Source organism: Coturnix japonica, chromosome 2 (genome assembly GCF_001577835.2).
Source record: "Coturnix japonica isolate 7356 chromosome 2, Coturnix japonica 2.1, whole genome shotgun sequence".
NCBI lineage: Eukaryota > Metazoa > Chordata > Aves > Galliformes > Phasianidae > Coturnix > Coturnix japonica.
The window spans coordinates 39,298,553-39,314,780 of record NC_029517.1 but is presented as its reverse complement, the minus strand read 5'-3'; the positions used below and the strand labels follow the sequence as shown (position 1 = coordinate 39,314,780).

The window sequence follows — 16,228 nt, the reverse complement described above, 5'->3', positions numbered from 1 at the left end:
CTATGTTATACAGCACCTTAACAGCTCAACACCAAATATTTACAAAATTATTTTGTTTTGTTAGTGTCATGTGAGTTTGTAATGAAGATTTATCCCAGCAAAAAAAAAATAAAATGTGGACCTACCAGCTTCAAGAGGAATAATACGTGCTACATTCACGTGAGAGCAAATTCAGGTTCTTAATGCACAGTGACCTTCTATGTTGGATTCACAGCACTAGTAGGCATCAACTTATAGGAGAAAGGTTCATGTTTTCAAATGAAATAAATGAAAACATACTTATCTTTATGTCACCTTCTGAATATGTCTAGTTTTTTCCTCTACAAGACTGTCATGCAGTTGAATCAGCTACTGGAGTGATTTTAATTGGCTTTCAATTAAAGTATTCTTTCTGTAGATTACCATTATGAGTCCTTATTATCATAAAACTTCCAAGCTCTTTGGAATTATACCATTATTTAAAGATTTCCTTTGCCACACATTTAGTTGTATTCTGCTTACCTGCAAGTAGTTGCTCACTAAGCTGCTCATGCTGGAACTGCGACTTGGGGGCTTCCATAAGTATGCTGAAGATCCAAGTGAGGACAGTGTCCTCCTGTACATCACAGAGAGATACAATATGTAAGAGAAGACTAAAGGCATCGTACATATGTCTTTCTACTGATGTGTGTAAGGTTTATCTAGTTATAACTACCACTCACAACTGACAACCACTGAAGATGACAGGAAACAAAACAGGGCTGTCAAAAGCACCTAGAAGGGATTACAATGTTGTTAGCTGTGGCTTGCCATATGCACATGAATCAGTGCAACTTAGCTTTATGAAACTGTACTACTGTGTGGTGGATGCTCAACCAGATGGTGGCAGCATGCAGCCCTGGAAAACTTCCACTGACAGGCATGGATCTGAATCAGACCTACAAGTCTTTGTACTTTCCACTGGTTTGGAAAAAAGACCAGTTTGGTGATTGACTAGTTACATAGAAAAAGCACATACCTGTTCTAGCACATCTTTCCTACATTTAAAAGCAGAAGGTGACAGTGTGTTGTTATCTTACCTGGCAAATGCTGGCCAAGCAGCATCTAAATCATAGCCTCGTGAAGCCAAGTCAAACTGAACATCAGTGAGCTCATAGAGATGACCCACAATGTCAGAACTCATTTTGGGATTCAGAAATGGGCTCCGTGCGTAGTACCAGTCACTTGAAAACAAAAACAACAGAAATAGTATTCTTTCAATCATAAAAAAGAAGCAGCAGTTTCACTCACAAAAAAGAAAACAACAAAACATCATTATTCACTCTTTCCCAGAAAAGCCTGGCATGATACTTTAAGTATAAACTGAAAGCAGTTCTTTGGTATGAATGAAACCAAACAGACGGAATGAAGTTCACAGAAATATCATTAAAGGAGTCCCTGCACAAAACATTTTTTGTTCTAGTGTTTGTGCAAAACAATATCAAAATAAAATACTTGCTGTGCACTGGGTAATCACACACTAAACACATAAAGCACACACTTAATATGTCAAGGATAAAGGACAGAAAACAGCAAGCAAAGTTAAATACATGGTGCAGTGAGTTGGTGTATTCTAAAAGGCTTGCAAGTGTCCCTTCCAATTAATTGTATGCTGTCTTTGGTGTCTGTTGGCTGGAGCAAGCTGTTCCACTGTCTGACAAGCTACTAATATGTGCAAATGCTCACCAAGGCTAGCAACACTAGCAAATTAATCCTCCCTTATGATATACAGTAGAGAAGATCCAGACAATGATCTTCAATGCTTATAAAAATGTCACCTTCAAAGCCCACATATAGATGCATCTACACCACCCACTTTACAAGCATTCAGCTGTAACAACTTTCAGTATTTACCAGTCTAAGATAAGTATGAGCCAGTGACCCAGGTTAGAAGGTCTGTTATCCTCTGTATCCTATTACCAGTCCTGTAAGCCAACCATTTGGAAAGGTTTCAATTTCTCTCAGTAGCTACTGGGTCATGTTTCTTGTTCACAGTGAGCAAACAGTTATTAGTTGGCAAGGCACTTTTCTACTCACCTGGTCACCTTGGTGTTCATAAAACACTGCTGTAAGGTATCTGCAAGCCTTTGATGAACAAGGGAGTAACGCAGAAATGCTCTTCCTTTCCCAAGAGATGTTCGTAGCTGGAAGAGAAACCACAAAGAACAACGTCTAAATATTATTTGCAGTCATACAGAGAGGAATGACAAAGACTGTCTACATACATACATACACAAAAAAGACATAACAAGCCACTAGAAGTAAAGGAAGTAATAGGAACTGCCACTGATAGATACATTCTCCCAGTACTGTCATTGAGATGAATCTTTTTTGAATGACAAATCTGTAGTCAGCAGTTGTGGCTCTATGTGACCACATAGAGCCAAAAGATGACTGGGTGCCTGGAGCACCTCCTGTTCAAAAAAAGGCTAGGAGACCTGGTACTCTTCAGTCTGGAGAGAAGGCTGAAATGGAATCTCATTGTTGTTTATAAATACCAAAAGTACAGCAGTCTAGTTGATGGGAGTAGACTTTTTTTGATGGTGTGCAATAATAAAACAAGCAGCAGTGTGCAGAAACTGGAACACAGGAAGTTCCAAACACAAGGAAGAACTTCTTTAGTGTGAGAGTGACAGAGCACTGGAACAGGCTGCCCAGAAAGGTTGTGAAGTCTCCTTCTCTAGAGATATTCAAGATCCATCTGGACACATTGCTGTGCAACATACTGTAGGTGACCTGCATTAGCAGGGGGTTGGACTTGAGGTTTTCTAGAGGTCCCTTCCAATCCCTACAAAGTCTCCCTCTGCTGCAGTACAGTAGTTCTCTTTTATATGATTCAAGATAACACTATGTGGAGATGATGCTGTGGTGGAATTGTTGAGAGAACTGTTAAACATGTGAATAGTAACTTGCTAATACAAGTTAGCATTTCTAACAGATAAGAGAACTGAGTGTCAGGACAGGGCTGGTTTGCACCGCCACTTCTTTTCCCCAAAAGGAAAGTTTTCTCCCAAATGACTCTAAAGACAGAATCAGCATAGAAAGCTTCTTACAGCATTTGTTTCACCCAATGATTGAGCAAACAATGTAACATCACTGTTAGAAAATTACACTTTTATTACTACTTCTAATAGAGATAAAGGTTTTTGTATTGTTCATGTGAGCTTACGAAGGAATAAAACCAACCATCCCAAGCCATTATATCATGATTTTTGACATAAAGAAAACTGAGTCAGAAGATAAAACTGTGCTCTCAGCTATTCCTCTTTAACTCTACTGACCAGCTGAGAAAGTCTTAAGGAAGTTCAAACGTAGTGGTACTTCTCTCTTACACTTAGACTAAGTCCTTTCTTAAAGTGTACTGAAGATACATTAAAAAAAACACTAAAGAACATTAAAAAAAGAAAAAAAAGAAAAAGAAAAAAAAAGTGCAAATATTTTGTTCTATTTTAAAAGGAATATATTTTATTGTGGTTTCTCTGCTTTCTGAAAAGACACACCAAAACACCAAGTATGTATAGTGATGATTAACTGATACACTTACTTCTGTAATAGACTTGACAAAGCGAATTCCATCATTAGCTCCTTTGACTTTTGCCAGACAGTCACAGAAATAATCCCAGTAGTCTTTTCTGTTTCCCAGCAATGTGCTTTTTTCTTTCTGGTCAAACTTAATCAAGGAAAACAAAAATCAATGAGCAAAACATAAACATAAATATACTTACAGTTATATTCTGTGGAATTACTCTCCTTTCTGACCAACATCTGTGTTCAGAACTCCTCTTTAAGTTTTAGATGATGTGTTCACAAAGTACAGTAACACTGTACTGCACTGATATAATCCAATGGTTACTAAACATGCTTTACAGACAGTGACAGTAAAGTTCTTGATTAATTTAAAATACAAATGTTCATTAAAAATTGCTCAAGTAAAGTTTAGCAGCAGTTTTAGGAGGTGTTCAAGGGCAATGAATTGACAGCAGGTTGCTGAGAGCCCTGCAGTCAAGTGTGGCAATATCACACATGCCAGAACAAGCTGCAAAATCACACTCAGAGCAGCGATGCAGTGAGGTACAGACTGCAGCCTGGTGCATTTGAATCCCAAAGGATTTCTTCAGCATCTGCTGAAGCCTCTCAACCCAATCAGTACAACTTTGCCTAGATCAAGGCTATATTAGCACGTCTGTGTTTCTGTTGGTGTCATGATTACAGTGTATGTATCCACAGACAATGCAAACTTAATTTCATTTTGCCCAGCAATGTCCCCTTTCACTAAAATTTAAGCCCCTAAGCAGCATTTCAGATTAAAAATCACCCTTTTGCATTAAGTTTTTCATATAATAAAAATGAATTTCCACAAGGAAATTGCTAAAAATGCTGTATTTGCTATATTTGCATTATCAGCTGTCTACTACTATTTTTTTCATGATAATTTAGAAGTGTATATCTTCAAAATCAGTTCTCTCAGATCAATAGAAAAATGCCATATATTCTTCAATCAGCCTGTAAGCATTGGCTTTTGATTACAGTTATTTGCTCTCACTCAAAACATGTACGATAAGCTGCACATGTCTGTCTACTTACTTAAAAAAAAAACTGAAAAGGAAACTTATGATTATTTCAGTTGAACCCTGAGTACTAAGGAGGCAGTAACAGAAAATAAGGCCTCACTTTGATGGTTGTTTATAAATGACACATATCATTTTTACCTGTAGAAGATATTCAAGCTTGTAGGAGAACTTCTGCAAGTTGACACTGTCATCTGTGATTGGTTCCCCTCCTTCTTTAAATTCTTTACTTAATTCAGCCACAGCATCTTTAAAACAAGACACCAAAATGATTAACTAATGTAAGAAATATGTAACGGTGAATTCAGAAACAAGTAAGTAAATCAGTTTTCTGCCTGGATATCATGCTAGTGTATTTAGTTACAGCTCAGACGTCTTAATCACAGTGCAAAAAGCTTGCTGATGTGCTTGCAATTTAATACCACCTATAATGAAAACTAGAGCTCAGGTTATGTCGGTCTGGCATACTGACTTAGTATTTCTTCTTAAAAAGAGCAAAACTTCTTCCTTACGCTTCCCAAAGAAGCAGTATCAGATAATTGCTAACTGTTTTTTCAGCAGAAGAAAGAAATACATTTTCACTGTCTCATGTGCACATTAAGGTTCTGCTCTTGCCACATGACAAACAGAATTCTGATTAGAAACAACAAAGCACATAATCTGCTAAAGGGGATCAGTAAAACGAGAACAGTTGTTCAGTCAGCACATTTATCTTCTCCATGCAATATTCAGGAAGGTTCAGTTTGTGCTGCTTACAAAACACAAATGGGAAAAGAATGTACAGAAAAATAAGCATACAGCAACTCCTCTCACCTAAAATCTACTCCCATGGGGGGGTGAGGAAATCTCCTGTCAAAGCAAATTACCATGTCCTTGGATGCACTATCCCACAAAGCAGCACCAGAAAAAAACTGGTTTTGAACATGTTGTCCACATGACTTTGTACTCCTTTTGGCTGCTTGATGGAGCCTTAGCACCCGGTCCCATTACATACATGTTAGCAAAGCAAGCATGTAGATCTCCTTTTTACACTACAGGAAGATCTTGATTCCCAGCTTTGGTGAATGTTATACCTTATTTTAAATACACATGAAAAGGAAGAATAGTCAGATCTTGGTATAAGCAGCTGATTGGGACAGAAACAGAGCAGAAAAATGGTTATGGATCTGCTGCCAATTTTGCCTATAATAGAGCTGTAGAAAAATGAGGTTGGCTACTCGTTAGTGCAGGACAAGGCAGATACAGAGAAAGTACAAAGCTCTAGCTATGTGGAACAGATCCAGTTGTCCAGTACTCTTCCTCTGGGTCTCCATTCCCACTTTGGGCTGCCCTTCTTGTTTTTTAGCCTTCACATACGAGGAGCATCTCAACACCAGCATTCCATCAAAGGATGGCATTAAAATCAGGCCTCCTTTTCATTCACACATGAGATCTTACAACTTAGCTCTACTCATTGAAACGTTCTAGCTCACACAACTGAATAATTTTAATTCTGCAAACATTTTATTTTTATTTATATATGTATATATATTGTAATTGTAAGGCTTATTTATAATCCTGTATATTTAAATATTCAGTATTCCAGAATTTAGGATTTTGAAAAAGGTACAGCACCTCTCTCATAAAATATCACACATCGGTAATAAGCACCCAGCATACCATGACTATGCTGTTACAACTGCTGCACAGAAGCACTATACAATCAAAAACACAGCTGCTCTGTTACCCAAAACACGGAGGATGTTTCAGCATGTCAGTATACCTTGTAAGTCCCTGATAATTCGCTGCAGTTGGCTTTCACCAGTAGCTGCCTCCATCTTGAAAACCAAAGGGGCTCCCCTTCTGGGCTGTTAATCTTTTCTTCCATCTAGATAACAGCAAAGTTCATATTCTTCATGATCATTGGGCCGATGATGATTATTCTTCTCTGTGACACCTGCAATTCTGTAAAAAATCCATATTTTATCACCTCAAATGAGCAGAACAGAGATGCTTTGGAATTTAAATCCCATTTAGAAATAAATTCTCAGAGTGTCAACTCTTTTCCAGGAACCTCTTCTATATTTTTTACTAGATTTCACTTTCCTTTTCAGTAATTTCTGTTTCCACCTTTCAAAACTACTGAGCAAACCTCAGAGAGCAGTTTTCTCTCATCAGAGTTACAACACAGTCAGCCTTACAGCTTAGATCAGGCTGGTATTTCACACAACTGATCTCGTGACCCTGAGGAAGGTTCTGATGACATGGGACTTTCCCTGCAAAAATCCTCTGCCTGACCTTCCCAACAGCCTGCAGAATTAGAAGACACAACACTGCTGCCACGACAGGGAACCACTCAAGATGCAGAGCAAGCACAGATCAAGGAGTCCAAAAATGATATATCATGATCTTCTGGCACTGGAGGATGTTTTGTTTTTTTTTTACTAATAAGGGCTACTACTTGGGACTGGTTTTAGCAGGAGAAACAACTCTCATCCCTGCCTCAGAACCCACTGTTCCCAACATGCGTAAGAGGATACCACTTTATTTTAAGCTCTGCTACAGCATCCCTGGCTGGATAAATATACCTTCTGCATTAGAACATCCACTTTGCTTGTTCAAAACAATGATGAGTAAGTTATACCTGGCACTTGAAGAGAAATTTCATTACTTAAAATAAATGAATTAAAAATCAACTAAAAGCCTCAAGCACTTTAGTAAAACAACTATGCCTGGTTGCCCAACTCTTCTAACACCCATGGGAACAACCATTCCAAAAAGCCACCTAGGGATCTTACCAAGTATCATGTCTTCATAAGTTGTTCAGACTCCTACCCGTAATGGTACTGCCAAATTTTCAAGCATGCACAACATAGGAAGTACTGAACCTTTAGGAAAACTGCAGTTAAACTTTTGTGCTTTTATTAGTATTCAGACTGACACACTTTTGAAATACAAATATGATTACATCAAATGATCCTACTTCCTTTCTCATCTCTTTCTTTCACTTCCAAATTAACTCTATTGGCACCAGCAGGTGTCTGAATGGATCAAAAGAAACACCGTTCTACCCTATGTAACATGGTACTGTTTGGAAATGATGTGACTGTATTCTTTTCTTTTTGATACAAGGTAGAGGTGGCTCAAAGCAAACCTTAAAGCCAACCTGGACAGAAGGTAGAAACCTTCGAAATACTGTGCTTTTCCACATGCAATCTAAACAGGACACACCATAAGTCAATAATATCATATACACAATATTACTATCCTGATTCTACTTAGAGATCATGTAAAAGTATGCCATTTCCTGGCAACCTGCTGAGTTTAGATAGCAATAAATAAAGCAGGAATAACAAACCCAGTGAGTGAACATTTCCTCTTCCAGTATCAGCCACATCTGTCCAGTCGGACAACTGTCACAGAAAGAAGCATAAGTAAGAAGACTGCAATGTGGGTGATGGCAAACCAAAAGGTATGGCCAAAACAAATGCTCTCTATCACACAATGGGAGAAAAGAGCAAGGGCCAAGAAGGAGGATCTGGTTTGTCTTCATGAGGGCACTTCCCAGCCTTGTCTGTCACACAAGGAGAATGAGCCAACACTTTTCTAACTGCCTTCTTCTCTGCTAAACACAGAGAAAGATGTACCTCCTACCCAGGTCCTTCCAGGAAGGTGCTTAGAAAACACAACACATCCCACAGAAAGGTGCAGAACTCACACCTCTCATCAGCTAGGAAAGGTGACAATGTGCCTTAACTGGTTTCCTGAGGCTTCAAAATAGGAAGAGCATCTGTAAACACCTGGTCTAGTCCTTTCTGATTACAGAGCATATTGCCCAGAATTGTTTAGGGCATAACCCTGTGGTCATAATCTCAGAGGACCAAACATTTCCTATTCTATTTTAGTATGTCTGTAATTATCTGCCCCATCAGAGCAGTGTAATATATGTGTGAGGCACAAGTGACCTGCTTTGGGTCAAAAGCTTTTTAGGTGATGTATCACAACCTCTTACATAACAGCATTTGACTAAGTCCAAGGGCTTTAACTTGCAGAACAGTGCAAGGCTGAAGAGGGCTCAGAGGAGCTACACCACGGAGCAGACACAGAGTGTGGCTGAGAAGGGAAGAGAAGGCATGTTGCTAGTCCCCTGGGCTGTGCAAAGCAAATCTGCAAGACAGATTCACTGGAAACCAAGTGCAAGTTCCACTACTTGCAACTTTTCAGGGAAAAGTTTTATGCTAACTATTTATTATTCCGAGCCAGCAATTCAGAACAAGGGCCCTTCATCACATCTCCCTTACAGAGACTGCCCTTACAGAGATCACAAGATCTTCAGCAATTCTATGCCTGTTACTCAGAAATATTTTATGAAACAAAACAGGCAAGTGCTGGCACTGAGCGAAATCTTATGTCCATGAGTCATATTATTAACCGTGTTATTCCTTTGTGTAATGTGACCAAGAATTGTCCCAGAAATACAGATACTGACCAGTGATTGTAGGAATATATTCCAATGCATGTGGAATATAACAGAGGAAAACAAACTAAACACAGATTAAAGAACACTGTACAGAAATATCACAGCAAGACAATGCAAGAAGTAAGAAAAGAAAGTCTGCCTCTCAGGACAGCAAAACTACCGATTTAGTTTAGTAATTTCATCCCAGTAATTGCCTGGAAAAATTATTTTGATGTTGCAAGAAATATGTTGCCCCAGTGGATCTCACTGTAGCTGTGTTGCTAGCTTTGCTCACAGGGTACTATACAGACACTTGCACATCTATTACACTGAAGAACCATTTGCATCAAAGAAGAGTCTGAGGTAAACTGCCAAACAGACAGCATGACTGTTCTCAAGCACACAGAAATGCAACTCAGCTGGGTAGCTTTAGTGCTACATTTGTGCTTTAGTACCACATAAAGATAGGTGGCTGCTAAAAAGGCACACTGGATGGATTGGATGACTAAAAGCAAAAGGCAAGCAAGGCCTGAACATCAGCTAAAGTTTCTGAGTTTTGAAGTTAGTTTCCATTTCGAGAAGTGAAATTCTCTTTCTGATTGAATCTTCCCCCTTCATTTTCTATACCAACAAAACTTCACATTTCAATTAGAAAAAAATATGGGTTTCAGACAATATTTTTTACTTCTTCTAGTACTACAAGCAGGTTGCAGGAGAATACACAGCAAACCTATGCTGGATTCCCTTCCCATCTTCGCACTGCTATCATACATGAAAACCTTGTTCTGAAGTGTTTGGACATATAAACATATGTCCCTATCAGGACAGCCACCAATGAGTCAGTAAAGTTATGGATGATCTCTGTGCAAATTTCACCATGCTATGGGACAACTGGTCTGCATTCTCTGTTTTACTCCTTGTATTTGAAAATGGTTCTTAGAAAAAACGAACAACACATCTGGGTTTATTTATCAGTGGCATTCTAAGAACTCCATAAGATAGTAAACTTTAACCCTTAGTATGGAGAGCTAGCAAATCTATCAGCTTCTTTTAACACTGTACCTACCAAATCAGGCCTTTAAGGCTTAATGTAACCCTGTCTAAAACATCACAACAAATGGACGCACAGGACAGACGTGTTACGCCAGGGACACTGTTTCCTAATGTAGAGACCACAGTGTATTGCCTCCAATACTCCTCATATTGGTAACTGTTGAACAGTGTGAAACCAAATGACTGCTTTCAGCAGCTACAAACAAGGATGTGCCTGTATTTATCTGACAAAAACAACCCTGTTTCATGGCGAGATAAATTGTTTTTTGAGGAAGCGGTCAGTTCATAAAGAGAAGAGTGCTCCTCTGATAACAGGAATCACACTAGTATCGCTCTCAACAAACTCATCTGTCCTTTCTCTCTAAGGCACACCACATCTCATCCCATGTCAGGAAATCCATGCCATATTTATGAGCACCCCTAAATTAACCATACCATGTCTCTCCCAGAGGCTGGCTCCTCCTCGGCTGTTCCAAACCTATTTTATGGAGAAATACATCCCTCTCACCTCAACTGGTGAGCTGAGAAGTACCATTCAAAAGTGAAGACTTTTTCCCCTTTACAGCCTCACTTTTCCAAGCCACTCTTCCTCCCCACAACTCACCCAACTATTGAGATCTCTTTTACACATTCTTCAAGCCAAGCACCATATGCTCAGATACCACTCTGAAAAGCAAAGATACCTGTAGAATTAGAAAAAGTAGAGGCCTTCTAGCTGTAGAGGAGTGCTAACAACTCATGATGCTCAACTTGCTCACCATACGAGTCTGGGACCTTCAAAAAATCTCGTTTTCAGCTCACCAAAGTTGAGAAACAGATGCCATATTAACATCCTCAGCAAGCCTGGCCTGACCAACACATCTCAGGCACCTCTCAGACTTTAGGAGTGTTAAAAGCAGCAATGATCACACCACAACTCTGAACTGCCTCCATTCGAATATGGGCTTGGCTCAGCAGGATTTTTTACCTTGGTATCTACTGCTCCACGCTGTACCTCCAAGCAGAGATTTCAAACGCGCTTAAAAAGGCTGCCTCCAACTAATAGCTCTGAGAAGTGTGGCAGATGGGTGCTGAGAACAGTCCTCATGTAGCACTCCACCTGTCGCCCATCCAGCCAAAAGGAGTGGTAGCTTCCTGGGGCAACTCCTCACCTATGTAATTCCCAGAGAATGAGCAACAAGCAATGCTAAAAATTACAGGTTTTGGTCACGCCAATGCAGATCAAACAGGAGGCAAGCACAGCAAGCAAAAACCAGGCTAGGACAACTGAGGCTGGCTGGTTGCTGGGTGAATCATGCTACCCTTGGGCCAATAAGCAAAGATTCCTGGTTTCTTTCCTCTGCAGTAGGAAGCATTTCCTCTCTCCCCATTTTTTTCCAGAGTCTCCCATTGGTGGTCACCATTCCAGAGGAGAAGGAGGAACTGCAGTTACAAACCCCAAAGATTTAGGAAGCCTTAGGAAGTCCGTAGAGTACTGTAATCTCCACACCTGCTGGGAACAGACAGGCCCACAGATGCCAAGCCCACAAATGCCAAGTTGTTCAAGGAGAGCCTGATCCAACCTGTTCACTTTCAAAATCTACGCTGGCTCGCAGCAGTAAAGAGACCTTTTGTGTGCCCATCCTCCTTCCCAGTAGTAAATTAAATGTCGTGGTGGACATACATGCAGGTTAACAAACATCTCTGCTTAAGTCACTATACAATCAAAAACTATAGAACGCTGGTGTGCAGGTTTCATCCATGTATTTTGAGGCTGAGAGACTGTGCATGTCATTTTCCATTCCTTCTATCAGTGTTACAAAATGCAAAGCCTTCCAAATGTATCTGAGCAACAAACTTCAGATTACTACAAGTTTAGCACTGTTGGACACAAGCAGTCACCACTCTCTGGAGAAAATGGAATTGCTATGGAAAAACATGAAAGGAAAAGAGACTTCCCATTCCTTTTATGTAATGGTCTGACAGCAGAAAGAGGGACTGTAAACATAATACACCCTTTCATTATTGTCAGGTGCTGAACAAGAGGCTCCTGTGTAAAAGAAAAGCAGGCTTCATAATGAACTAACTGGCCCTTCAGAAGAAGTAGTACAATTATGTTTGCACAAAACACTGCTGAATATATGTACTAGGATAGGAAGACTGTTGGAATACGTGTTCTCTTCCTGCACTCCTGCTGCACAACATCAGAACTGAAAACAAGAAATACACCACCAGAAGACTCTGCCATGTTACTGACAAGAATGTGACCGGGCTTTACGCTGAACGTTTAACCACAGCCTGCCTCCGTCAGAGCTGAATAAAACCAAACAGCCACTTTCGATACTTAGAATGTAAAGGCAGAACGTCTGCTGCTCTTTCTCCTTTGTTTACACTTGGGAAGTAACTCGGTGCACAGGGGAGCGTGGCAGTTACAGCCGACCAACTCTAAACGCCAAACAAACCTTTACGCTGGCAAAACCCAGCCGGGCTCGCTGTGACGACAAACCCATCCAGCAAACAGGCAGGGACCCACGTTCCTCACCCGTCAGCTGGGGCAGCAGCGTGCCCAGCAGCCTGCAAACTGCACAGCCTCTTCCCGCACTGACTCACCGCTGCCGGAACTCTATTAGAGGAGAATCCCAAGAGCGAAGGCGGTCACGCGTTTCGCCAAAGCCTGGTTTATTCTCCCTGCTGCGTGTTGCACAACGTACGGGAGGGGGGCTGGCTGCGATCCTGGCACCTGGTCTGGAGACAGACCGGCCAAGCAAAACTCTCCCTGTCATCCGACAGAGATTTGCCGACACAAGGGCAAGCGGGATTAGGGCCGAGGCAAATATTTGTGTGTCAGCACTGCGCACCCGGTGAGGCACCGCGCAGGCCGGTGTTTGGTTTCTAGCCCGGCCCCGTGACTCTGCTCCTCCGACAGCAGCAGTGCCCGTCCAGGGGAACGGCCGGACCTGCTGTGGGGCGACATTTAGGGGCGAACAGACAGAGGTGTTTACGCTGGAACAAAATCACGGCTCGGGCTGCAGCGACGGCACCCCGGGCAGCTGGGCCACACCGGGCCGCCCCAACTGCGGCAGGCCCAGCTGCCCCGCGCTCTCCCCGCCCCGGGGCCCGCAGTGTTGATCCCCCGTCCCCGCGGCTCCTCCCCCCGTAGCCGGGCCGCGGCGGCAACAAGTGGGAGCCGCCGAACTTCCTTCCCCCTCCCCGCAGCCGCCTCTCCCCCACCGGCCCCGCCGCCCTCCGCTCCCCCTCGGGCGGGTCTGTCCCTCCGGTACCTGCGCGGCGGCCGCCATGTCGCGGGGAGGGCGCTGCGGGACGCTCCGGTGCCGCTGTCCGCCCGCCGCCGCCTACAGCTCCCGTGAGGCCGCTGCGGGAGGACGGGCCGGGTAGGGCCGGGCCGGGCCGGGAGGCGGCCTCGGGGAGGCGACGGAGTGAAAATAAAGGGGGTTAGATGCATTTGCAGGAATAAAATTGCCGCTCTCCCATCGAGCTGAGGGGTTGGGGTGGTTTTAGAGATTGGTTTCTTGTGTCCTGTTAGCAACCTTGCTCCATGTCGCCCGTCGGAAGTGTAATTTATCCTTATATTGCCCATTATCACTTCTTGTACAGCTCAATGTAATTTGTTTGTTTTGTTTTGCTTATCCATCACTTCATCAAGCTCTTTGCATGCACAACTGAAGTGACTTTGAGACTGTGCTCAATTAAGCTGGTACATAGCACAGTTCCTCTTTCTGTTCCTATTGACGAAAAGAAAACACTTTTCCCACAGTCGTAAGGCAGCAGTAGGGATCAAAAGGGATTGATGAAGACCATATATTGCAATCATAGAATAGAATCATAAAATCATACAACAATTCAGGCTGGAAAAACCCTCTCCTCTTTGTCCAACTACCAACCCACTCCCACCACACACACTGACCACATCCCTCAGTGCCATATCCATGCACTTATTGAACACCTCCATGGACGGTGACTGCACCACCTCCCTGGGCAGCCTGTGCCACTGCAGCACTGCTCTGTCTGAGATTTCTCCTAATTTCTAAGAGATGGGGAGAAAGCTGGTGTGAAACTGGAAGATAAGATTACTTACTGATGTGTATTACTGGCAGTGTGCTCCCACACCTCCTGGCACAAGCATGTCCTTCCACAAAGAAGCTACTTCCACTCTTTTTCTATCACACATACAGACATTTCTTTCACAGTGCCTGAAGTTGACTACATTTTTCTATTTAAATGAGTTCATTTGTGGTTGTTTTTTTCTCATCATCATTGACTTGTTAAATACACAGTTTGAAATAAAACTTGTGACCAAGCAGTTTGTCATCGATTCTTGTAGCAATGCATGTGACTATATTATTGTTAAACTTCAGCTGTGGCAGCCATAAGATCAAAGCATCCTATTTTCAGGACTCCAAGGAAATACACTTGGTATGTAGTCACTGACACAACTTCATCATCTGCATTTTTCTCATCTTCAACATAAGGATGATGGAATGACCTTAAAGTTTTGGTGAGCAGTCTTCACCTCAGGTATGATTTTGAATATCTGGGAAGTATTTTAATGTCCTCAAAAGTGCAGGTTATGGGGCTATGTGTGTTTTGAGCACATGACTCATAAAATGGCTTACATTGTTCCAACCAACCTTTAGGCTGACTTCTATTGGCATGCTTGTATCATGCAGTACACAACCAGAAGCATCTGCTGAAAACAAATGGTTGTTTTCCATTGATCTATAGACAACTGGGTGTCTTCCAAAAGTAACCCCAGTTGCAAATGACGATAAATCAGATCCCAAATGATTTCATTACAGTGGAGGTTTTACACACTTTCAAAATCTCTGTGTGGTTCAGTTGCTCACATATAATCAAGCACAATGGATTGTTCCTGCTTTTTAATGTAGTGGCTAGCTACTTTCAGAAGTATTTCATTATTGACGTTTGTTATTGAATTATCGTCTGCCTCTATAGATAAAAGTGTCCACATATATTACTTCCAGGTAAGTCCATAGCTGACCAACACTTCCTTAGGATTTTCCGTGTTTTCTAATTTCTTATTAACAAAGGAGTTTCCTTTTTATGTTGTTTTTCTTTGGTTTTATTTTGAGAAAATCTGTTGGTTAACTTCTTCATAAACTATAGATGGAAAGCATTATCATTGTCACCAGCCCAAGAAAAATAATGCCAGTCACTGCAAAAAAAAAGAAAGCCTTTGTTGGGAAAAATCTTTTGACTAAGTTGATGGAATGTTTTACAAGTGGTTGCACATGTATTCCATAAATGTATGCATTTCAATAGCTAAGAGTCACGAAAAGATTGTATTGTATCCTTGAGATTCTGTTCAAGTAGGCCAAGATACAAAGGCTAAAATCAACCTCCAACGTTGGAAGCTGAGCTTAGGTCTAATGCTGGCTGCAGTCCTTTTACACCAAGTGATTCTTCAAAGATAGATTTTGAATAAGGTTTACTTCTAAATATTATTATTATTGCATTTTGGTGGCAATAGAAGCCATTTCAGCAAATAAATGTCGAAACCTTTGGTTTTAATGATGATATATACATTTGCACGAAGGCACTCTTTATGTGGGAAGAGCTTCCCCTATGGAGACAAGCCAATTCACACAGCCTAGCTCATCAGAAAGTACAGTTATACACTGTCATCATCCAGGTCATACTGACAACAGTTTGGTGCCTCATTGATTAGAAAATATCTTTACTAAACTATGTTAACTGAGCTCCATATGTAATAACCAGGGCTGGTTTTGCTTCCACTAGGCACCTGAGGTATTTTATGAGGGTAACACTCTCAGCTTCCCTGGTCACCCTCAGCAGATTAACATACCATTGTAGCTGGACTGAACAACAAGCTGCTGTTCATCATCAGAGGCTTTCTGTGACTGTGGGGAGAGAGCTTTGGACTTACTTGTTTTGCATTTGTTTGCATTCTGTTTTGCATTCTGTTTGGACAAAAAGAAAATGATTGTTGATAGGTATAAAAGTAGAGGCAAGCAAAACAAAATGAACAGAGTTCTAGAAGACCCCTTGAAGCAGATCTGGCATATTAGACGAGTTGCCTGAGGGACTTGGAAGAATGTTCTGCTTATATCAGTCCAGCTTCTGAGACTGATTTCCATCTGAGAACATTGGAATTAGGAGCAACCACTGATCA

The 16,228-nt window shown here is 41.5% G+C and overlaps 1 protein-coding gene across 8 annotated transcripts in view; it reads right to left on the bottom strand.

Annotated features, from left to right (window-relative positions):
* FYCO1 (FYVE and coiled-coil domain autophagy adaptor 1) overlaps positions 1 to 13,467 on the bottom strand; it is a 29,663-nt gene extending 16,196 nt beyond the window's left edge. For 4 of the 8 annotated variants that reach the window (XM_015854082.1, XM_015854087.1, XM_015854088.1 and 1 more), the window contains exons 1-7: positions 13,338 to 13,467; positions 6,349 to 6,530; positions 4,728 to 4,834; positions 3,563 to 3,688; positions 2,056 to 2,162; positions 1,059 to 1,202; positions 502 to 595 (exon numbers count right to left, since the gene is read on the bottom strand). In XM_015854082.1, coding sequence (XP_015709568.1) covers positions 502 to 595; positions 1,059 to 1,202; positions 2,056 to 2,162; positions 3,563 to 3,688; positions 4,728 to 4,834; positions 6,349 to 6,403 — 633 coding nt within the window. In that variant the 5' untranslated portion in view covers positions 6,404 to 6,530; positions 13,338 to 13,467. Of the gene's footprint in view, positions 1 to 501; positions 596 to 1,058; positions 1,203 to 2,055; positions 2,163 to 3,562; positions 3,689 to 4,727; positions 4,835 to 6,348; positions 6,531 to 7,923; positions 7,943 to 11,044; positions 11,244 to 12,518; positions 12,540 to 12,666; positions 12,895 to 13,337 lie in introns of those variants that run through there. The other 4 variants (XM_015854083.2, XM_015854086.2, XM_015854085.2 and 1 more) reach the window with 4 other exon arrangements.
* Between the last annotated feature and the right edge of the window lie 2,761 nt (positions 13,468 to 16,228).